The 21,705-nt window shown below is 47.6% G+C and overlaps 8 protein-coding genes and 2 non-coding genes across 10 annotated transcripts; 5 read left to right on the top strand and 5 right to left on the bottom strand.

Annotated features, from left to right (window-relative positions):
* Positions 1-523: 523 nt before the first annotated feature.
* On the top strand, positions 524-1,274 carry I302_101915 (uncharacterized protein; the record flags this gene model as incomplete). The annotated part of the gene is made up of 3 exons (XM_019187295.1): positions 524-756; positions 905-1,073; positions 1,131-1,274. 3 exons carry the CDS (start codon positions 524-526, stop codon positions 1,272-1,274), a joined length of 546 nt encoding a protein of 181 aa, XP_019050173.1.
* Positions 1,275-1,648: 374 nt separating this feature from the next.
* Positions 1,649-1,764, bottom strand: I302_101914. Its single transcript, XR_002022000.2, has one exon. It is a non-coding gene; the product is annotated as a 5S ribosomal RNA (ribosomal RNA).
* Positions 1,765-2,467: 703 nt separating this feature from the next.
* On the top strand, positions 2,468-5,133 carry I302_101913 (uncharacterized protein; the record flags this gene model as incomplete). Its single annotated transcript, XM_019187294.1, has 7 exons — positions 2,468-2,489; positions 2,561-2,719; positions 2,801-2,934; positions 3,000-3,080; positions 3,172-3,268; positions 3,423-4,282; positions 4,348-5,133. The coding sequence occupies 7 exons, from the start codon at positions 2,468-2,470 to the stop codon at positions 5,131-5,133; spliced, it is 2,139 nt and encodes a 712-aa protein (XP_019050172.1).
* Positions 5,134-5,545: 412 nt separating this feature from the next.
* On the top strand, positions 5,546-7,017 carry I302_101912 (uncharacterized protein; the record flags this gene model as incomplete). The annotated part of the gene is made up of 8 exons (XM_019187293.1): positions 5,546-5,609; positions 5,710-5,874; positions 5,995-6,053; positions 6,127-6,151; positions 6,214-6,233; positions 6,299-6,451; positions 6,533-6,762; positions 6,861-7,017. 8 exons carry the CDS (start codon positions 5,546-5,548, stop codon positions 7,015-7,017), a joined length of 873 nt encoding a protein of 290 aa, XP_019050171.1.
* Positions 7,018-7,237: 220 nt separating this feature from the next.
* I302_101911 lies at positions 7,238-7,352 on the bottom strand. The gene has a single exon (XR_002021999.2). It is a non-coding gene; the product is annotated as a 5S ribosomal RNA (ribosomal RNA).
* A 1,734-nt stretch (positions 7,353-9,086) lies between these two features.
* I302_101910 (uncharacterized protein) lies at positions 9,087-12,453 on the top strand (the record flags this gene model as incomplete). The annotated part of the gene is made up of 12 exons (XM_065869384.1): positions 9,087-9,797; positions 9,888-9,941; positions 10,031-10,222; positions 10,285-10,386; positions 10,454-10,713; positions 10,787-10,853; positions 10,918-10,938; positions 10,993-11,064; positions 11,122-11,516; positions 11,708-11,793; positions 11,855-11,926; positions 11,996-12,453. 12 exons carry the CDS (start codon positions 9,087-9,089, stop codon positions 12,451-12,453), a joined length of 2,490 nt encoding a protein of 829 aa, XP_065725456.1.
* A 481-nt stretch (positions 12,454-12,934) lies between these two features.
* On the bottom strand, positions 12,935-14,953 carry I302_101909 (uncharacterized protein; the record flags this gene model as incomplete). Its single annotated transcript, XM_019187291.1, has 2 exons — positions 12,935-14,415; positions 14,485-14,953. The coding sequence occupies 2 exons, from the start codon at positions 14,951-14,953 to the stop codon at positions 12,935-12,937; spliced, it is 1,950 nt and encodes a 649-aa protein (XP_019050169.1).
* Positions 14,954-15,768: 815 nt separating this feature from the next.
* I302_101908 (uncharacterized protein) lies at positions 15,769-17,440 on the bottom strand (the record flags this gene model as incomplete). Its single annotated transcript, XM_019187290.1, has 4 exons — positions 15,769-16,481; positions 16,544-16,620; positions 16,700-16,856; positions 17,017-17,440. 4 exons carry the CDS (start codon positions 17,438-17,440, stop codon positions 15,769-15,771), a joined length of 1,371 nt encoding a protein of 456 aa, XP_019050168.1.
* Positions 17,441-18,374: 934 nt separating this feature from the next.
* I302_101907 (uncharacterized protein) lies at positions 18,375-19,538 on the top strand (the record flags this gene model as incomplete). The annotated part of the gene is made up of 3 exons (XM_019187289.1): positions 18,375-18,578; positions 18,876-19,091; positions 19,158-19,538. 3 exons carry the CDS (start codon positions 18,375-18,377, stop codon positions 19,536-19,538), a joined length of 801 nt encoding a protein of 266 aa, XP_019050167.1.
* Positions 19,539-20,149: 611 nt separating this feature from the next.
* I302_101906 (uncharacterized protein) lies at positions 20,150-21,690 on the bottom strand (the record flags this gene model as incomplete). The annotated part of the gene is made up of 4 exons (XM_019187288.1): positions 20,150-20,803; positions 20,886-21,010; positions 21,086-21,186; positions 21,257-21,690. The coding sequence occupies 4 exons, from the start codon at positions 21,688-21,690 to the stop codon at positions 20,150-20,152; spliced, it is 1,314 nt and encodes a 437-aa protein (XP_019050166.1).
* Positions 21,691-21,705: the final 15 nt, after the last annotated feature.

Genomic DNA, 21,705 nt, shown 5'->3' with positions numbered 1-21,705 from the left:
TTGGATAAGGTGACAACAAGCAACGAGCAACGATAGTCGAGATGTTTCATAATGCGATTCCTTTGCAACGCTGGTGGTGTCATGCGGTGGCGTGTCAATCTTCTCCTTCTTGAAGAACAACGGTCGTCAAGTTGTGATGGAAATTCTACATTGACAACGTTGGTGCATGATGCATCTACGTGTGTATCCTTGAGCAAGCTAGTCTTCTTTCTTTTCTTTCTTCTTCTCTGATGAATTTCGACTGTGCTGCATTATATTTCATTTCATTGTTTGCAAAATCGTTTCTACCTTGTGCACACCATCTTCGCTGGTCGAAGTGTAATTTTTATCATTCGACAAACATCCTCAACGCCATCAAATTCTCCAACATCTTTTCTGTTTAAATCAACTATCCACGCTCATTAACTGTTCCTCTCCCGGAAAACAAACATATGCATCTCCCAGCTCCATTTGTACTGCACCACTCCCCAACCACCCAGAATCATTCCATTGTTAGATCGACATACATACATTGCTGGGTACCATGTCGTCCCGCAGATCGAGATCAAGACTCCACCAAAAACGACAAGATGACCCCCAAGCTCAGGTACCACAAGAAGGAGAGACCATGACGATATCGGTTCAAACTCAGACGCTCGAGGTTGACGCCGGAGGAGGAAGCTTTCCCACTGCTTCCTCGATCTTAGATGATCCGACGGGTGGGACGGGGGAATTGAAATTGGCGATGATGTGGGAGACTACTAGTGAATTCGATACGTCAGTATAGTCTCTTGTCTACTTCCCTTCACTCTGGCTTCTGCTTGACCTGGACCAGCTCTTGACGGTTCCTGTACATGATCCATGACAACCGTGATCCTGCGATATTGTAAGAATTGGCTGACTAAACCTCTTTTTTGGATCATAGCGAAATAGGAAAGATGACTGAGAAATGCCTCATACCCGCCGATGACCCCTCTCAGAAATTCTGCGAAACGCTATTGAACGGTGAGATACTGGGTGGCGAAGGGATCTCAGTTGCTCCGGCGGAAAGTAGTAGTCCCTCTGCGGAGGTCTCGCAAACTGCGGTTGAGCAGGTGGGTCGTCAAGGTATCAAGACGATAGGAAATGAGCTAAGCGATACCTCTGTTCAGCCCACAGCTACAGCTACGGAAGGTGGTATCGCCACTACATCTTCTGCAAGTGTGGACTCGGAGAGTGGTAGTGCTTCATCGACCGATAGTCCACCTACAACATTATCTGAGATACCTTCTTCAACAATTACCGAATCCCCCTAGCCATGCTCGTAGTCCTCTACGTAACATACCAACGAAGGAAGTTCAAACAGCAATTCAGATCTAGAAAGTTGGCAGAGGACGCCGCGCCTATGGGAAGTACTGGGAAATATGGTTCTGCGTAGGAGCGCTTTTTGGTTCTGCTTTTTGTGTGTTCGTCACGTATGAGGGACTTTGAGGATTTGGAATGTACATGTATCTGTCTCTGGGAGTGTTACTTATCGCATGGACGAGAACGGCAACAATCATGCTGGTTCACACTGAGGACTACAATTGTTTGACCATAAGACACGTCTGCCTTTGATCACCTTGTTGGACCTTCCTTCCACTGTTCTTCGACACTTCCATCCCATCCGAACCCGACCGGGCAAAACAAAAACTACAGCACCCGGGATTCCCAAGTGGTCCCCCACCTTGGTACTAACCGAGCGATACCCAACTTAAATTGCGCAGAGCAGACGGGATGCGATGTTTTATAGGTTCTATGGCCGTAGATGCAAATTTTGCCTTGTAAATGCTATTATTGTAGTATTCGATGGCATTGAGGGGGGTCCTTTGGTGATGGACAGTCTGTGTGTTGTGTGTAATTGATGGTTGATGGAAGTGCCTGAGCGTATCCGGGCTTTCCGGCTACGCGCTGAGTTGTCTTGTGGGGTACAGCGTAAGATGATGAGCGGTCGGAGGCAATTCGATGTCTTCATCTCGTCATCTCGCATCTGCATAATTTTAACTCATGCACGGTTTTGAGAGCGCTCTCATCGAGTAGAAATCGATGGATTTCAGTTTTCTCGCCACCGATTTAGACTGACGCACGAATTATCTCGATCTCGGCAAACTTGCTGGAATCTCCCGACCCTGAATGAGTGTTGACGGTGACTGAATCTATGACGTAGCTCCTCTTCGCGCGTCTACCACAATTTCCAGTAAACTGCTGGTTTAGTGCGGTACAATGACGATATGATGTGAGAACGGACGATGTTGATTGGTCTAGGTCTGGATTACTGCGGGGGAGGCTTCCTTTATTCAGCAGTACGAGTGCCTCCACAGAGCACATGAGTGCTGGAATGAAATGTCGTGATGCATGTATTCATATATAAGGCTGATCGATAAACGTTCTTCTTCTCATTAAAGCATATTGCCACTTGATTTACTTATTGTATCACCTATATCAAATAACTGTAGCATTACTAAACAAAATGGCCCAAGTCGTAGACAAGAGTGAGTATTGTGTTCATCAATCAATCAATCGATCGATCGATCCGGTTTGCCTTTGCTGACAACTTGTCCAGTCGTAAACTCAACCGTTGGAGATGCCAAGAAGAGGCAGATGGACGGATTCACCCTTGAGCAGAATGACAAGACCCCTCTTACTTCTTACTTCGGGACTAAGATCGCAGAGACGGATATTGCTTTAAGAGCTGGTGCCAGGGGACCTACCGTTCTCGAGGGTGAGTAATAGTGTCTCTACTCAACAAGGCTTTGCTTCATGTATCACTTGCAATATGCTCATATGCGCATGTGCTACACAGACTTCCACAACAGAGAGAAGATCTCGCATTTCGACCACGAACGAATCCCCGAGCGAGTAGTCCACGCCAGAGGTGCAGGTGCATTCGGAGAATTCAAATTACACACTCCCCTAACCGGCCTCACCACTGCTAAGGTAAGTTCTCACCTACTGTTCTTGTGTACTCTCCAGTCAAAGCTGACTCCTGCTTCCTCGTGCAGATCCTCACAGACACAAGCAAGACTACCCCAGCATACGTCCGATTCTCCACTGTAGGAGGATCGAGAGGTTCCGCGGATTCCGTGAGTACAAGTGCAGTGGCGATCGCCGCTTTGCATGTGGCGCGGTGGCGATTTTTGCTGAACCGAACTTTATTCCCCTTTTTCTTTGCAGGTCCGAGATCCAAGAGGGTTCGCCGCTCGTTTCTACACTGATGAAGGCAACTGGGACCTTGTGGGGAACAACATGCCAGTGTTCTTTATACAAGATGGTGAGCTCTCTTCTGTGCTATCCTATGCATCCACTAGCTCGGGAGGAGTAGATCCATCCAACCATCATCCAAAAAGGATGGAAATTGGTCGAGATATGGCCGAAAGAGTGTTGTGACTTCAGATGCTGACTTTTCGATTCATCCGCGCGCGTAGCCATCAAATTCCCCGACCTCATCCACGCTGTCAAACCAGAACCTCACAACGAGATCCCCCAAGCTCAGACTGCCCATGACAACGCCTGGGACTTCATGGGCTTACACCCTCAATCTACCCACATGCAACAATGGGCTATGTCCGACCGAGCCATTCCCCGATCTTTCCGACACATGCAAGGTTTCGGTGTCCACACCTTCCGACTCCTCGACTCCGAGGGCAAGTCTACCTTTGTCAAGTACCACTGGACACCTCACCTCGGTACTCACTCCTTAGTATGGGATGAAGCGCTCAAGCTCGCCGGTCAAGATCCCGATTTCCACCGACGAGATCTCTGGGACGCTATCGAAGCTGGTGCCTACCCCAAGTGGGAGTTGGGTGTCCAGCTCGTCAAGGAAGAGGACGAACACAAGTTCGACTTCGACTTGCTTGACTCCACCAAGCTTATCCCCGAGGACTTGGTACCAGTCAAGAACATCGGTACTCTCACTTTGAACCGAAACCCAATCGACTACTTCGCTGAAGTCGAGCAAGTCGCTTTCTGTACTCAACACATCGTCCCCGGTATGGACTTCACCTCGGACCCTCTTCTCGCTGGTCGAAACTTCTCTTACCAAGATACCCAGATCTCAAGACTCGGTGTCAACTTCGGTGATATCCCTGTCAACCGACCTGTCTGTCCTTTCATGACTAACCAACGAGATGGTCAGAACACCATGTTCAGCAAGACCAACCGAACTGCCTACCACCCCAACAGGTTCGATGCTCTTCCTACCACTGAACCTGCTAAGGGTGGATTCAGATCCTACCCTGAGGTCGTAGCTGGTATCAAGGAGAGATTGCACGGACCCAAGTTCAATGTGAGTATAGCTCCCTTTAGTGTACTCCAGTCTCAACGAGTGTGTACTGATGCAATGGTGTTTAGGAATTCGTCTCCCAAGCTCAACTTTTCTACAACTCCATGTCTGAACCAGAGAAGAAGCACATCATCTCAGCATACCAATTCGAGTTGTCCAAATGTTACGAGACCCAAGTTCAACAGACCGCCTTGAACCGAATCAACCTGATCGACCACGATCTCGCCTTGGCAGTTGCTGAATCCCTCAAGGACGTCACCGTTCCCGATGCCGTACCAAACCACGGCAACAAGTCTGCCTTCCTGTCCCAAGTTACCGGTAAATCCCAGACTTTCACCGCCGAAGGTCGAAAGGTCGGAATCTACTTGTTACCTGGATACTCTTACGCCCAAGTAGAACCTATCAAGGTTGCCTTGTCTGCTGCAGGAGTGATGGTCAAATTTGTCGGTCCAGGTACCGGTAAGATCGAAGCTGGAAATGGTCAAACTCAAATCGCCGAATTCACTTTTGAGAACTCCCGATCGACCCATTTCGACGCTTTGATCTTCATCGGAGGAGACTCGGACGATTACACCAAGAAGATGAAGAATGGTCGATTGCTTCATGCTGCCCGAGAAGCTTACATGCACTTGAAGGCAATCGCTGCGACTGGTAATGCCGTTGGATGGTTGACCGACCTTGCCCTTCCTGGAGATTTACCTGCGGATGCGAAGGCTAAGGAAGATATCACCGACGCGAACGGTGTACTCCTTGCTCCATCGGTTGGTACGGGTGCTCAGTTCTCCAAGCAGTTCTTGGACAGCGTGGCCAAGCACAGAGTATGGGATAGAGAGGTTGAGCACATTGCTGCGTAGATGAGTGGGATGGGGAAATGGATATATACTTTTATATTAGGTTTTGAATAGGTTTCTGTATTATTAGGTATTTAGTGAATAGTTGAAACCATGTATCTGCATGTCAAGTCCGTCGCATAAGCTCAGACTGCTCATTTTGATCCTAGGATAGTCATGGTGGTAGTGAGCGGGTTGATCGGACTAATCCGACGTCAATGCTTGCTCCGATTTATCCGGCACGTCATCCAATCGATAACATAAGAGGAGCTCTGGTGATGATTGCACATTACACACACACCATTCATTACGTTTCTAATCACCATCACTTCACGTTCCCTCTTTCGCTTCCTTCCTTCCTCAATCAAACTCGTACACATCACTGCATCCTTACCATCCAGTCAGCAAGATTAATAGGATTCAACGATTGTCCAAGATGAGCATCCCTACTCTCACACTCAATGATGGGATCAAGATACCGAGGATCGGATATGGCTTAGGTGAGTTTTGTCCCCCTTATACACACGAGTCATGGTACTCTCCACGCCCTTACATTTCATGCTTTGTGAGCGAACACTGATCCGTATGATATACTCTTAGGTACCGCAAACTACGGTAGCGAGTGCGCGCACCACGTCACGTCGGCTCTCAAGGTGGGATACAACTACATTGATTGTGCGCAGATGTACGAGAATAGTAAGAGTTTTGGAGAGGGGTTTGAGAAGTTTGGTGGGAAACGGGAAGATGTCTTTGTAGTTCAAAAATGTGAGTTATATTCACGAAGTAGCATCTGTTCATTCTCGCACGCTCGTGTGATCAGAGCAGAGCAGGGTGTTGTGTATATTCGTCGGGGTCGGACGAGCTGATGTTTGTACTCCATTCTAGGCGGTAAGACGGGTACGGAGAGTCATCCTAGGAAGATCTTGGAGGGTCTGCTCAAAGACGTGAGTTCGATTTCATACTCTATCTGGCCCTGGGTATAAGTCGTAGGCTGATATGGAGTTGATGGTGTGAAAGATGAAGATTGACTATGTTGACTTGTGTGGGTGTATACTACTCGAGTTCATCGGGATCACTGAGCTGACATGACTCTCTGCTACCTAGACCTACTGCACTCCCCCCTCGTACGTCCTCTGCACCTCTCTTTTCACGTAGACGATTACGAACTGACAGATGTTGTTCCACTCAGCTCACCAAACCCCTCTCCCTGTCCGAAGCGTGGAAAGTGATGGAAGAGCTCAAAGAAGAGGGTCTGGCAAAATCAATCGGAGTTAGTAACTTCCGTGAAGAGGATATATTGGAGATTGAAAAGACATGGAAGGTTGCGCCTAGTGTAAATCAGGTGAGTTACCTATCCTTCCCCTCGATTATCCAGCTCTGACCATCACCTGCTTACTGAAGATTTCGTCACTTGCGAGTACAGATCGAATACCACCCATACAACTTCCACGCACCCAATGTCCAGCGACTCTTGGCAGTGATGAACAAACACGATATCGCCGTTGAAGCTTATGGCCCGCTCACCTCCTTGACCGGGGCGAAAGGTGGACCTGTCGATGAGGTCGCTCAAGGTATTGCCAAGTCCAAGGGAGTAGAGGAATCTCAGGTATTGCTTAATTGGGCTTTGCAAACTACTGGTGGAGTAGTTGTGACGTGAGTCATTCTTTGCTTTTTCACTAGCTATTCGGAGAGAGTGCATCCGCGAGTGATTCAATGAAAAGATCCCAACTGACATATATGTCGTTCGACAGCACCTCAACAAATGAGCAAAGACAGAAGATCCAACTTGAAGCTGTCACCAAGAACATCACTCTCACCGAAGATGAAATCAATCAGATCTCCGAAGCTGGTAAGAAGAAGTTCTTCAGATATAGGATGACCGATGTCTGGGATGCTGCGAAGCCTTAGGCTGCTTGTTTGAAGGGTGCCGAATGATCTAAGGTAGACAGGTGCGAGAAGTAGAAACATTCATTGGCCGTCATCTTTTGCATATTAAAGTATGAACACCATATCATGTCGCTCTTGGTATAACCATCAGGTCGATCGTGACATAACAGTCAGTAGAAAACGTCAAGAAGCAGATAGATAGATAGATTCAGAAACGCGAAAAAGAAAGGATGAGTGAACAAACTACAGCACTCGGGAATTCCAAATGGTCCCCCACTTTGGTACTGACCGAGCGATAGCCAACTTAATTGGGCAGAGCTGACGGGATGCGATGTTTCATGGCTCCTATGACCGTAGACGGAAGAGGATAATCATGGTGAGCTTGTATGTTGAGAACTGGATGCGCGATTCAAGGGTGGAAGATGTAATCTGTTGGACGACGGTTCCTTATCTTGCCTGGTCGATGCCATCAATTTGGTGTCTGGATTGGAACATGATCCATCTACCTGGCTTATGCATTCCTCTGCTGCGGCGCATAAGTTGATTCATCGGACGTGTATGGCTGTCCCCACGAATGATGTGAAGACAGATACACGCATATGTATCGTCTCGATAATACCGAGACAAGGGTGCCCAGTGGTATCTGGAAACCCCCCACCCCCACCCCCCCTCAAAGCCTTCCGCATATGACCGGTTATAGATACGGCGAAAAACAGGGACACACGAGGGGATGTCTCAGTTTAACCTTACCGCCACTTTTCACTCTGACCCTCTCACTCTCATTTGTACCGTACCGTCGATCACACCATTCAATTCATTACACAACCTCTTATCGCTCTTTGTATTCATTTTTGTCGTATCACACACAATCCTTTGCGTGGGATCAGACAGGAAGGATAGTTGTATATAACAACCAGGTATCACAGGTCGAACGACTAGTTGTATACGAGTATTACCAAACAAGACAGACATTCCTCTTAAACGCGGCGACCACCCCTGGAATTCAAGTAAACAGATAAGAGATTACGCACTACTCTACCATTATAACATACAACTACGGATCCCTCCTTTCTGTTGCTCAAGAATCACCGCGCCTTCTCCTTGTCCATCAGATCCATCATCCTCTTCTATCGCTGTTGGAATCAACATCTGTCACCGCCATCAATCATCACATACGCAACAGTAACGCTGATCGATCAGCAACCCTGTCTTTCGACGTTGAATAGATCAACTCGCCAAGATTTTTCTTCGATCTGGTCTTGTGATTTAGCGGTGAAAAAGGAAGACGTGATTGAAAGGCAAAACAAGGCAATCCTGAGCATTAGAAGATTGCAAAGGAGTGATAGATTGACTTTTGCTGGTAGGATCGTGAAGAGGTGTGCATAGCAGACGGTTGGATATTGTGAAGAAAATAAATGGATGGGTAGATAAGGAATCTCGTTGTAGAGGGATTTCTAACAGTACCACTTAGTCGGCAAGTACTCGAGTACGTCCCAAAGGACTCTTCACCATCGCTACCATCACCCATCACCCATCACCCATCACCCATCACCCATCATCACAGTCGAGACTTTTCCCTTCAGCGTCGACATCATCATCGGACACCGTTACACCGGTTGAACAGCCAGTGAAACCTACTATACCTTTACACGCCCCGCTCTATCCTTTACTCGAGATATCCCTCACTTTGTGCTCTGGCCTGAATTGGATATCAGATCTGGCTCAACCTTCGACCTAACAGGGGAGTGAGACTGTGCGGTGACGGGTGCCTAGTCGGTTCATTCACCCTCTCTCAGCTATCATCGTTTATAATCGAATACCCATCCATCCTTTCATACCTTTCGATATCCCCAAACATCGACAGATCAACAAAGCCATCACCATCAAACTTCCAGGTGTTGATTCGATCATAGCAATCATCAGGAACTCAACTTCTAAACCTGCTCCCTACTATCTTCGTCACTCAACACATCCTTCAACAATGAGTAAGCAATCGACACCTATCTTGAGACTCAAGCGGACCTACCTCTACTCATAAACTACCACATCACCCACATTCCCAACAAAAGAACCCTAACTTTCCCAACAATATGTCGAAACTACAAAGACTGCTTCAGACCAAATCCTCCACGTCTCAGCGAAGCAGAGGCGAAACACTGGGATCATCACAGTACACTTCATCCGCATCTTCAGATGGACTGGTTTCGTCAATACGCTCAGACGATACCTCGTTCCTCCCTTATCCAGATGCCAGGACACCCAACAACACAGCCATACAGCCGAATGAGAACAGTCTGATCTCAAGTAACAACTATGATACCTACTCATGGCAAGACAGCGGGAACGGCAGCAGACCCGATCCTACGCCGTTGCAATATAACAGTCAAGATGGCTATCATAGCAATTCGGTCGACACACCAAACTCATCAATCCTCAATCAATCGCATACCTCCTCCACTCACTTCCTCTTACCCAAACCTCAGTCTGCTTCCACCAATTCCGAATCATTAGATAGTATACCGTACTCCAACAGACCTATCCCAGGTCCATTGCTCTCTTCTTCGTTTATCACCACCCCTTCTACCGCGAGCACTACTCTCACTACCCCCCCAAATGTCAAACTTCCCCTGGACCTCTCTGCAGCGGAGTCAAGAATATCAAATCCACCCGGCAGCGGGAAGGGACAAGAGGACAGAGATGAGGCGAGATTGAGGCAGCTGGGGTATGATGCGGTGCTCGGGAGAGATTATACGTTCTGGAGTAGCTTGAGTATTAGTTGGTTGAATATCGGGGCCTTGCAGGTGAGCGGATAATCCCTTCATCAGCTTGTCTATCCTAAACCCAATCTCCATTGTTTGTTCAGAGCTGATGTTGCGAATAAATTTGTCTAGGGCACGATCTACGCCGTATCGGGATGTTATGCATACGGAGGACCGGCGATGATCGTAGGTTCACATCGACTCCTTAGACTTTATAGCATCACCTTCCATCTAGGAAGAACGATCCGACTGATCTATTCGTTCTCATCCCGCAGCTCGTAGCTTGGCCTACTTCCGGTGTATTCTGTTTCTTCCTCACCTTGACCCTGTCCGAACTCGCATCTGCATATCCAGTGTCCGGAGCGATGTCGTCCTGGGCATGGAAACTTGCTCGAGGTGGGATAGGCGGTGAGAGAGGTTGGGCGTGGTTGATGGGTGGTTTCGTCATGGGCGGTCATGTTGGCAATGTAAGTTGGGTTTCTCTTTTACCGAACAATGAGGCTGAGTATGTGCACCATTTCCTCCACAGATGCTCTTAGTAATTTGGGAGATAGTCAACATCATCGCAGGAACAATGGCAATTTCTTTTCACTATCAGAAAACACCATGGCATATGTTTTTGTTCTTCGTTGTAAGTTTTCGCTCATTTCCACCTGTCTCGTCAATGCCGCCAATTGACTGATTTCGGTGGCGTGTAGGCCGTTCTCCTCATCGTTGGTACAGTCGGCTCGACGGGGTGGGGTCGATCCCATCGATTTTGGCTTTGCTCCGGTATATTCGGCTTCACAATGTGGCTGGTCTTGTGCATTACATTACTGGCTACCAATGCTACAAAACATCGATCAGGAGATACGTTCACCACGTTCTATAACACCACTGGATGGAGTTCGAAGCCTTATGTGTATCTTTTGGGATGGCAATTCACGACTATTGCCAGTGGGGCTGATGCGTCTGCTCAGTGAGTTGCAGCTCAATAGTCCTTAGATGATATGATTCTGTACTAGGCTAACGGTGTTCCTCGACTCTCGTAGTATGGCTGAAGAAACTCAGAATCCCTCGAGAAATGTCCCGAATGCTATGACTGCTTCTGTCGTTTGCGTAAGTTCGCTTTCATATTCCAATATGGAAGCATCGATGGCTGAACATATACGATTCATTGCAGACGTATGTTCTAGGATATATTGTAAGTCACGATCTATAAACGAAACGTCAGTAATAAAATTGATCACCGTTCCAGTCAATCATCCTTCTGCTTCTTTCCATCGCCCCTGAAGATGCCGCCACTGTACGAATGCACAGTTTCCCCTTTGTGCGTCGGCTGTTTCTCTCTCTGTCCCAAACTAGTACTGATCTACCGATTATCTAGGGTTTCATCCTTACCAAAGCCATCTCCGAGTCAGGAGCCATATCCGTCTGTTGCCTGATGATAGTGGTACTCCACCTTCAAGTGATCGCTCAGCTCCAAGCATCATCGAGATTCGTATTCGCCCTCGCACGAGATAATGCCATGCCATTCTCCGACTGGATCAAAAAGACCAACAAATCCAAAGTTCCTGTCCTTGCTAATTGGCTGGTCATTGCTCTGTGCCTCCCTTTCGCATGTATGACTCTAGGATCACAGGCCACGCTGTACTCTGTTTTGGCTGTTACGGCCTGTACGATGTCTTATACTGGGTATATCGTTCCTGTTGGACTGTATTTGGTCAGTAAGAAGAATCTTTTGACTGAGGGAAGGACGACTTGGTCATTGGGGAAAGCTAGGTGAGTTGAAACGTTGCATAACTAGTCGTCTAGAAGGAGGGCAAAAGAGTGGACCGGTATGGGTGCAAGTGAAATGGTATGAGGAACGATTGCTGAGAGGTAGCTCAGGACGTGTGGGCGAGAGGGTGAGAGGGCGGAGCGAGGAATCACTACGTGGAATGGTAGCTGATCAGGTCGGTCTGTGTCATTAGCAAACCCGTCGCGGTCATTGGTTTCCTGTACGGCTTGACACTCATCATAGCTCAGACTTTCCCTGGATCAAGACCTGTCACAGCGGGTGAGTAGGATATCTATCGCCTTCATTGCACAATGTGTCTTACACCTCAGCATTCTCATAGCTACAATGAGTTGGTCACCTGTGATCATAGTCGGTACAATATTGCTCTGTTTTGTGACTTGGAAATGTTATGGTGGGTCTTTCCTACATTACTTGATTGAAATAGCCATTAGTACTGATCTTTGATGCTGGGATACCACAGGTGCTCGACATTATTCCGGCCCCATCAAAGCAGTAACGAAATGGGAGACCGGTATGGAGATAGACCTATCCACGACCTTAGGCTCCTCACGCTCCAGACCATCTCATGGTGCGCCCTTATCCCCCAGGCCTCAACAGCCGAGTGATTTACCCCTTCACACTACGGGAGTAGTAGGTAGTAATGGTGAGACCGAGTCGTCCTTGAAATTGGCTCTGGAACCGCATATGCCAAGTGTGGTGCATACCGTCTCAATCGAGACTGGTCAAGATCTTCCGGACGGACATGAACACCCGAGTGAAGGTGAATGGACGACATTTGAAGATGGACAAGTACAAGTAGGGTCGGAGGGGGTATGGCAAGATGAGAGTTTCACGGATAGTACTGGTAGTGCGAGTAGTGGGGAGTCGGGTGGGACTGTCAGGAGCGGTCAGAGGACGCCGACTACCTCGAGGGTATAGGGATCGGGAAACATTGGGGTCAGGGGTTGATGGGGTGGATGAGTGAAGTGAGAAGGAAGCATTTACCTGAGGTTTATCTACCATTACGTGTCAAACAACTTACTTTGTTCTTTTTTGGGTTTGGCGGTATAGAAGTTGTAATTAGTGAATGAACTCATTTTATCGATCATGAGATTGGGAGAGATGGACGGGATGGCATATGTGAAGTTGTCCATATAATTACAGTATGTACAGTACTTGACATGTGAAATGCATTTATTGCGGATCGTACTTCCAATTGATTAGGGATGGGATAAATGACCCGAATGCGTGGCGAATCAGATTATCACACGGCAAAGCTATCATGCTGGACAGGTCACTACCACACTACACAGCCAAGACTTTGCTGTACAATACCATATGAATTATACATTTAATGAAGAATGTTACAGTATACATGTCGGGTTGTACATTTCAATGACTAAGTTACAGTACATGATATCTAACACCTCTTGAACCTGCTCACGTTCAAAGTCCTATTCATACCTATCGAGGAACATTGCCTGCTCATACTTTGCTGATCGTTATAATCTAATCCACTGTATTGAGGCGAGATGGATATTGTGCGGGATCGCATCCTCGTCATCTTGAGTGGGCTGGTGGACGAAGGAAGCTTGATCATCTTGGAGATGAGCAGGGATCGGGAGCGATTACGAGACATGAGTGGGACGGGGACGGAGTCTATGCTCATATTGATAGATGACGAGGTTGAGGCTTTCTTGTCCACCTCTTGATCCGATAGGCTTGACTCGGCCATACACCTTATACAACCCCATACTCTCCTGTAAGACCTCCAATCAACCAACCATAATCCATGTTGAACCCCCCCTAACACCTCGTGAGACACGTCTTGTTTCGTAAGGTACCGTATCATCTCGGGGATCGGTAAGAGGTGATCCCTCTCAGATAAGATGACTTTCAGATTATCCTTGCCAATGACCCGGGCGAAGTGAGAGACAGGAAAGAAGGAGTCGAATTGGTTAAATTCTGCTTTGAGGAATCGAGCCATCCCATTCTCTCGGATGAAGTATCGTATGAGTATATCCATAGCTCCTTCCCTGTCGTTATTGCCGCTGGCGGTCGGAGGGAGGTAGATGGTTTGAGAGAGGTGTGGGTGAGTTAGGAGAATTGATATTGGGTCTAGGAGTATTAGTTTCAAGTTCGATTTCGAGTGTGGCTCTGTTCGATCTCTCGCTAGGTCACCTCCTGCAGCTGTGATATCTGGTGTATCGGAGATCTGTCTGATCAAGGAAGAAGCCAGAGCGGATCCCAACGAATGAGCGACAATCATCGGCGCCACTCCATCCCCATTCTTCGGGGCGAAACCCCGCCTCTCGAGGAATGTGATAATGTCGTTAGATAATTCTGGTAAACTGGAGATGTTTCTCGAGGTAAAGCGGAGTTTGAGTGATAAGTGAGGTTGATCGATTACGAGGATCGGTCGGTCCAGTACGATCAAGTTGAGGATTAGGTGAGTGAGGAAGAATGGTCCTGCCAGGCCGGGAATGAAGATTATGGGTTGTTTTGCTTCTTCGACTTTATCTTGATTCGTGTCCGATGCCCAGGTCTCTCCACAGACTTTGATGGTATACTTGCACAAGCTAATTATCATACCAGGTGAAGATGGAGAGTAAAACCACCCGTCCATCTTCCCCTGTCTCACCCTCCGAAATCCAAAAATCCACACCACGCTCTCGAATATCCTCTGGCACGATGCCATACAGATATAGAAGAGTAGTGGACGGTACTCGCTCCGTACCAATACCGGATTAAGCGATGGGCATAAAGGCTTGAGAAAGGTGTTGTATCCTGATGAGAAGCGGAAGTTCCTGAGAAGTTCCAGGCGAGAGATCATAGATATGAGGGTATGGTTGTGTATTGGGTTGGAGTGGACGGCGGAGAGCGGGCTGTTGAAGAATATACCTGTTTCAATCGATTCTATCGTGAGCTATCATCTGGAAGAGAAGTTATCTGAAGAGGGGAAGGACATACCACTTATGAGTTCTTCGACATTCCCTCTCTTCACCTCCTGGTCATTGATCTCGGTGAGTAGCTTCCCCTCCTCAAAAAAGTCTTTGAATCCCTGTCTAAAGCTGAAATGCTTCTTCTCATTATTGTTCAGATCGACGTAGAACCATCTCCTCAGCCACTCGTCCACCCCTTTCTTATCCTTTCCTTGCAGTGTACTAACAACCTCATCGAACAGCTGTCGTCTAGCTTCATTGGTAATTTCCGTTCTGCCCTCTACAGCCGGAGGAGTGAGATACGTAGTATACAAAGTGGAGTATATCAAAAATAGAGTTTCAGCAATTGCAAAGACCAGGAGATACTGGTTTGTAGGTATTTGTATAATACTTTGGGTGTTTAACAACCATTGTCCCCCTGACGATAGCAGGTAGGAGATAGAGAGATATGGTAGGATGTCGAGAAAGAGGATCGTCGAGCGTACTATCGCTGACATTGGGTGGTATTGTGATCTTGACATTTCGTGAATCATGAGTCACCAATTTTAATTTTCAAACGACAAGAAAACAAGAAGAGCGGTTGTACAATGGAGTGAAAGTATTGTACCCGTAGAGCGGTCTTGATAAGCTATTCATGTATCACCATGCTTAGTGCCCTTGTTCCAACATCATCCGTCAGTATGATGTAACCTACTTGTAAAGAGGAGGAATGAAAGAGATAGGCTGAAACATTATAGCTGGAATGAAGTCTCGGTCCAAAACTGACAATCTTCGCATCGCTTCCGTCCATGATAATCAATAGATTTACGCCGAGACATGGAGCAGTTCGTTCCAATTGGTGATTTGATCGTCTCCTGTGGTGCGACGAAATCTCTTGCTCTGCGGGTCAGTCCAAATCCCAATCTTCTTGTACTCGAGTTATATGCACATCACTGTAGTTCAGCGTCAAGGTGCACCTCGACTGATCAGTTGAAATTACAATTCGATTCCATATGACACCGACGGATCGGATCCGATCGTCTGATCTGTGATTAGACCTCTCGAAGTTGTTTGATTGGAGCTCACTTGGGTATCAAACACTTCTCGATGAGTTCAGTGATAACAGTGGGAAATGCATTATAGAATGAAATGCTCGTGATAAAATGACTCCAAATCTACCTTCTATCCCGATGATAATTGCTCCAAACTCTATGGTATACAACATCAATTCCTAATGCCCACTTCCGGCACCCTATCTCCTGTCGGAAGCCGAATACTAAGCTTGACAACATTGAGGATTCCCTCGATAGTGCACTGTATCCAATCCAACATTCTAATATACCAAGCCCCTCGTGCTGAGATCCTCCCTCTCTACTTCCCCACCCTTCTCAGCCGGTATCTGGAGTACCAGCCCATCCCAAGCGGGTCTCAGAATCCCACCCTCATTCTCCATCTTCCACCTTTCAGCTATTCCCTTTTCTCCCGCTTTTCGTTCCGTAAATACCTTTTCCCAAACTTTCTGTACCAGCCAATCACTCTGAACCCTATCTGGATGATTTCTCTGCCCATCCTGTCGTTCGGGGGAGGAGAGGGACAAGCAGATTTCTTCCCACATGAAATGCGTGGTGGGGTGGGTTGAACCTATCAGGTATGTATATTTCGGTTTGAGTCTCAGTGCAGTTTCAAGAGCCTGTTTGAGAGAGAAATGCGATGCGTGCGGGCGCAGAGGCCACAAGGCATCGATTATCAGGATAGGTAATTGATCGTTAGACGGCGTGGGTGTGGATGTGGGTGTAAGCTCAGGTGTAGGTAAGATCGTTTTCTCGGTATTTGTGTTTGTCTTTGGATGTCGATCCAACATTCTCTGCCAGGTTGATTCGGGGATCGAGCTGACATCTGAAATATAGGTTATAGAATTGTCGAACGTGAATCCTAGACAAATTAAGGGTTCTGGCTCGAGTCGTTTAGGAGGGAGGGACGAGGGGGCCGATTGAGTTGTTGGAACGGGCGTGGGAGGGATGGAATGGAAGTAAATCCCGTGATGGACTGAATTACCGTATATGATAAGCATAAATCCACCCAGAGGGATGTGTGTATGGAGAACTTACCGGCCAACACTTTCACGTCGATCCCAGCAATGTCCAACTGATCATCGTCTTTGATGATCTTCCATATCAACTGGGGTCTATCCACACTCCGCGTGCATATCAGCTGGATTACCCATATCTAACTTCGGATCGAATTGTCCGAGGATAGCAACTCACACATCACCGCCACCAGACGCTTTCGTCTTATCTACCATGTAAGGGAAAGCCTCGCACACTTTCTCATAGGTTTCTTGATTCAGATATACAGGTATGGCTCTACCTTGACGTATGCACCATTCTCTTAGATCATCAAGACCGAAATATGCATCGGCGTCTGAAGTTACATAATGGTTATTAACCACGATGCCTTGATTCGAATTCGAGATGTTCAAGAACTACAGCCAATCTTTGAGATATAGTGCCATATCTGACCAGCGAGACCACTCGTGTATGACAGATCAAGAGACCATACTGACAAGACCAAAATCACTCACGTCCATGAGTCAACAACACCGCATCGATAGTCTTAACCCCCCATTCAGGAAAAAACCTCGCCGCCTGCTCTCTAAATGTCTTACCAACATCTACCAACAGGTTCCTATACTCCCCGTTCTGACTCTGTTTTCTCACCAAAACACCAGTATTTCCTCTCTTGTTCTTCCATCCCTCCGGAACGTCCGGATCGACGGCAGATCGACAACATGGACAAGGGATATTCGATGGGAACTCCCCCTGAGGATTCCACGTTCCCTTTATATGAGCGAGGGGAGAATGGGATTCGTTGGTGGCTCGGAGGAGGGGGACCATATCGCTGAATGCCTCTGGATAAGGGTTTGATAGTGTTAAACAAGGGGTTAAGGGGAGGCCTGTGGAGGTGCCGGTACCCATGAAGAGAAGTTGGAGGGGTGAATCGGACATGATGGAGGATGAGTGGTGGATGTGAGGAGGGGAATTGAAGAAGGGAGTGATGAAGGTGTTCTGTCAGGTATTCCTATGATACTTGAGATGGATGTGTAATGTATCTCTATCGAGCATTAAATAGCATTAAATAGCATTAAATAGCATTAAATCGCCATCATCGAACAATTCATTCGCGTAGAGGTGAACAGGTCAAACGTTTCTGCTTGGAGTGTGGGGACTCCGCATTAGGATGGTCTGATTATATCCACATCACTATATGTTATCATCAGATCCCTACAAAATATAGTACAGTATACTTTTACCCGTTTTTGCCACTCTTGACTCCTGACTCTGTGCTGATCAGATTCAGATCGGCAGTCAGCTTCCCAGTAACACATGAAAAAAAAGGATTTCTCTAATCTGATCTCGACCTTAATCGTATAATCGTTTAAATCGATTAAGCTATTGTCATCCTATTAATAACCCCTCATCATCATTTAACATAACACAACACCACATCGCCGAACAACGTACAACGACATCTGAATCGTACCATCACCCTCACCTCACCTATACTTACTTGATTCTCCGACACCACACTCTGAAAAACAAAGCCAGCAACGACAATGTCTCTCTTGCATTGTCGGAGTCTATAACATTTCATCATCATCCACGAACAAAGGACGAGACTCGCTCGCTCATGCCCCCGAGGTGGTACCATCGTATAGAACCAGTACATCCCAGCACCGCGACATTGTAATTCATTGGTCATTTCAATCGCCGAGACTGACAGTCCGACTACAAGAAGAGCCAAGCATTATCGGTAACATCCGGAGGACCCATCTTTGCATCTCTCACTACAACACTGCCCACGTTACTTTCCTTATAATCACATTACAACATCTTCTCAATCTAAGATCATCCAAGTACTCTATAATATCGTCATCAAACAATGTCCTCAACAGCCCCCATCACCACCACCTCGACTTCCTCCACCCCCTCACCCACCAACAATATCACGAACACCGGTAATAACCCCGGATCATTCTACAAGAACCTATTTTACATCCTCATTGGTCTGTTGGCTGCATTTGGGTTGGTCAGTTTTCTGAGTCTTATGAGAGCGAGGAGGAGGAGGCATGCGATTGTCAGAGAGGTGAGTTGCGTTTCAGATTTGCCACGGGAGTCGGGTCGGGAAGATCGGGCAAAGTGGTATATCTTAGTACGATATGTGAGAATAGTCAGGCATGGTCGAGGTGTGAGCGATGTTTGAACAAATAGGAGATGAGTCCAAAAGGGATCTGGTTAATACCGATCAATCAAGTACCTTCCAGACTGTCAGAGAACCTTATCATCTCTATCCCTAATCCTTCCTACCCGTGATCTATCGGGCGAACGTGTTTCCCCATTGTATTAATCGGAAACTGACATTCTCTTTCATTCACTTACTTAGGCCGAACGTCTAGGCGTGATTGTCCCGGGTGTACCAGGCTACATACCCCTGCGCGACCGGCGCAACCTAAATTGGATGAAAGCGGATGGCAGCAACCAACCAGATTGGTGGGAGATCGAAAAAGCCAAGGGAGAGAATGGCGTTAACAGTGAAGATACACCTGTTCAGCAGAGTTCAGCTATCGTAGATGATCACGTCAAAAGTAATGATGAATTTGTAAGTCTTCTTCACACTCAAATCACCCACCTAAGGGGAAATCGTACTGAATTCATTTCGATGCAGCACCCCCTCGCGATAATACCTCCCAAACCCGCCCAACCCACCGTCCCCCCCATCCCATTCTCATCTCTCCCCTTCTTCCCCAATCATCTAGCCTACCGTCCCGAATCGCTCGTCCCTCCACCCTCGAAATTCGTAGATTGCAGCTCCGACCCCAAGGTACTCAACGAACTGATAAATGAGCGAATCGAAATTGTTACTATCATCAAGATGCCGATACCACCTGATCAACAGCCTAAACCCCGTCCGGCCGGCGGAGTGGAAGTGGATGACGAGGATGATCCGGAGAGTATCGTGAGGGAATGGAATGGGATTGAGTTGGGGATTACCCATGCGAGCGTGGCGAATGGGTATGGATCTGGACCAAGAGGTTGGAATGGATAGGATAGATGATCGAGTACGGTGTCCGGTCAGGATCAGTTGTCATAGTGTTGTAAAGTCATATCATATCGTTATTTCAGTTTTTTTTTTTCGTCCGAGGGTCCTTATGTATCGTCTGTTTATTCTTCAAGTGGGTATTGGTAATTTCTTATTTGGCTCCTTTTATTTCATCTCCATAGCATGTCAAATCAAATCATGTACTGAGTAACATCAACACGTCCCAAATCAATCGCCAATCGCCAACGATGCAGACAAGGGCAAAAACCCATATCCCGCTGTTCTTGATGCAACTCCATTCATGTATAATACAAAGTAAACAATTATATCACTGAGATTGACATCGAATGTAGCCTCTGCGCTGTACGCCATCGACTATATATGATCGATATCCCCATATCCAACGGTTCTGTGATATTACCAAGATCTCATTCTCATTATAAAGCTCAACTCAGTTCATCTTCAATAGATACGTCGGTGCCTTCCTGGTTGATTCTCCACCATGTCCATTGCTGACAGTACATCTAATATCAATTATTGCCGAATCGAATTATAGCTATTCCCCAACTCATCATCAGCCACAGCCTTGCAAATCAGCCCATCGCAAAAGAATCAACTCACTTAGGTGGAACCTCCGCCAGCTCCTCCTGTTCAGCCCCCTCCTGTCCGGGTACACTCCCCATATCGGTGTGCTGATACACACTCCCGTTCGCACTGGTTCTACGTCCCGTATCACTGGGATCAGGAGAACCAATCATCGGACTTTGGTTCTGACCTCCTGAACCGGAAGGTCCAGCGTATCCGCCAGAGTATCGATTTTGGTTTTGGTTTTGGTTTTGGTATCGTTCATTAGCAGCTTCGCGTTGTTTGGCCATAGCCGCTGCTGACATGTTCCCTCCATATCCTTCTCCATGATGTTGTCCGTACGCTCCTGCTGCACCTGCACCAGCACCAGCACCAGCACCGGCGGCAGCAGCGACTCCATAACCACCTTCCAGGCCTGATCCATAGACGTTGTATCCTGCTCCACCTGGTCCCTGCATGTAATCCCGCGCGTCGGGCATCTGCATGGGCGGGGCATGCGCGTAGGGATCGTACTCGTCTCCTTGCCCATGTCCGGATGATGAGTATGGGAAAGGATCGACTCGAGGGGAGGTTGAGCCTGCTGCGGCTGCTCCTGCACCTACACCAGCACCGACACCTGCCGCTGAGGGCGAGATCAGGTCGATGGGGTCGTTGACGGAATGTCTGGCTGCTCGAGTGGGGTCGAACTGGAGTTTTAAGGAGAATGTCAGCCCGCACATTCGCATCACCCGGTTCATGGTGGGTGTGAGCGGAAAAGAGACCACCCACAGTCTTCTCATCGAACGCTTGATCATTATTCCTTCTCTTCTTGAAGCAGAAGAACCAAAGTAACGTGGCGAGAATGGCCAAACCTGCTATCCCACCGATGACACCTCCGACGATAGCTCCGGTGTCTAAGTGAATTGACAGATATTCAGCATCGGTCTTTCCTTGTACCCAAACAAGCTGAAGATGAGATGAATACCCACTCGATCCACCACTCTTCTTGGCACCAGACGTAGCATTCCCAGTTCTGATAGCTGTGGAAGTAACGTGCGTAGACCCATTCTGGTCTGTGACAGTAACGTATCTACACCCACCCATTTACGAAAATCAATACACGTATAATGCTGAGCCGAGCGGCTGGAATAACAACTCACACAACGCTAGTCGATTGACTTTGTTCCGCCGAGCTACTCGCCGCTCCAGCATTCTGACTAGTCGTACTAGACGCAGTCTGGCTGGTAGGACCGGCCGAAGCGGACGTACTGGACTCTACAACACTTGAGATCTGACTTGATGTCGTCGACGACTCGATCGCACTGGCACTGGAAGATGTCGTACTTGACTCGACGGCCGAGCTGGCCGTACTGGAAAGTACAGCAGAACTAGTGGTTGACGAAGAGACTATAGCGGACGATTGGATTCGCGATGCAGATGCCGAGGCGGATGCGATGGCTGATGAGAGGGCGGAAGAGAGCTGTTGAGATAGAGAGACAGCTTGGGATTCTCCTGCACCGGAGCCGGGGGTGGAAGTGGGGAGGGCTGATACTGATTGTCGGGAGGTGATGGTTTGTCGGGTTGAGGATGACATTGTGAAGGGGTTACT

Source organism: Kwoniella bestiolae, chromosome 1 (genome assembly GCF_000512585.2).
Source record: "Kwoniella bestiolae CBS 10118 chromosome 1, complete sequence".
In the NCBI taxonomy this organism is placed as follows: Eukaryota; Fungi; Basidiomycota; class Tremellomycetes; order Tremellales; family Cryptococcaceae; genus Kwoniella; species Kwoniella bestiolae.
Note: the sequence above shows the minus strand (reverse complement) of the source record. Positions and strands in the feature narration are given on the sequence as shown.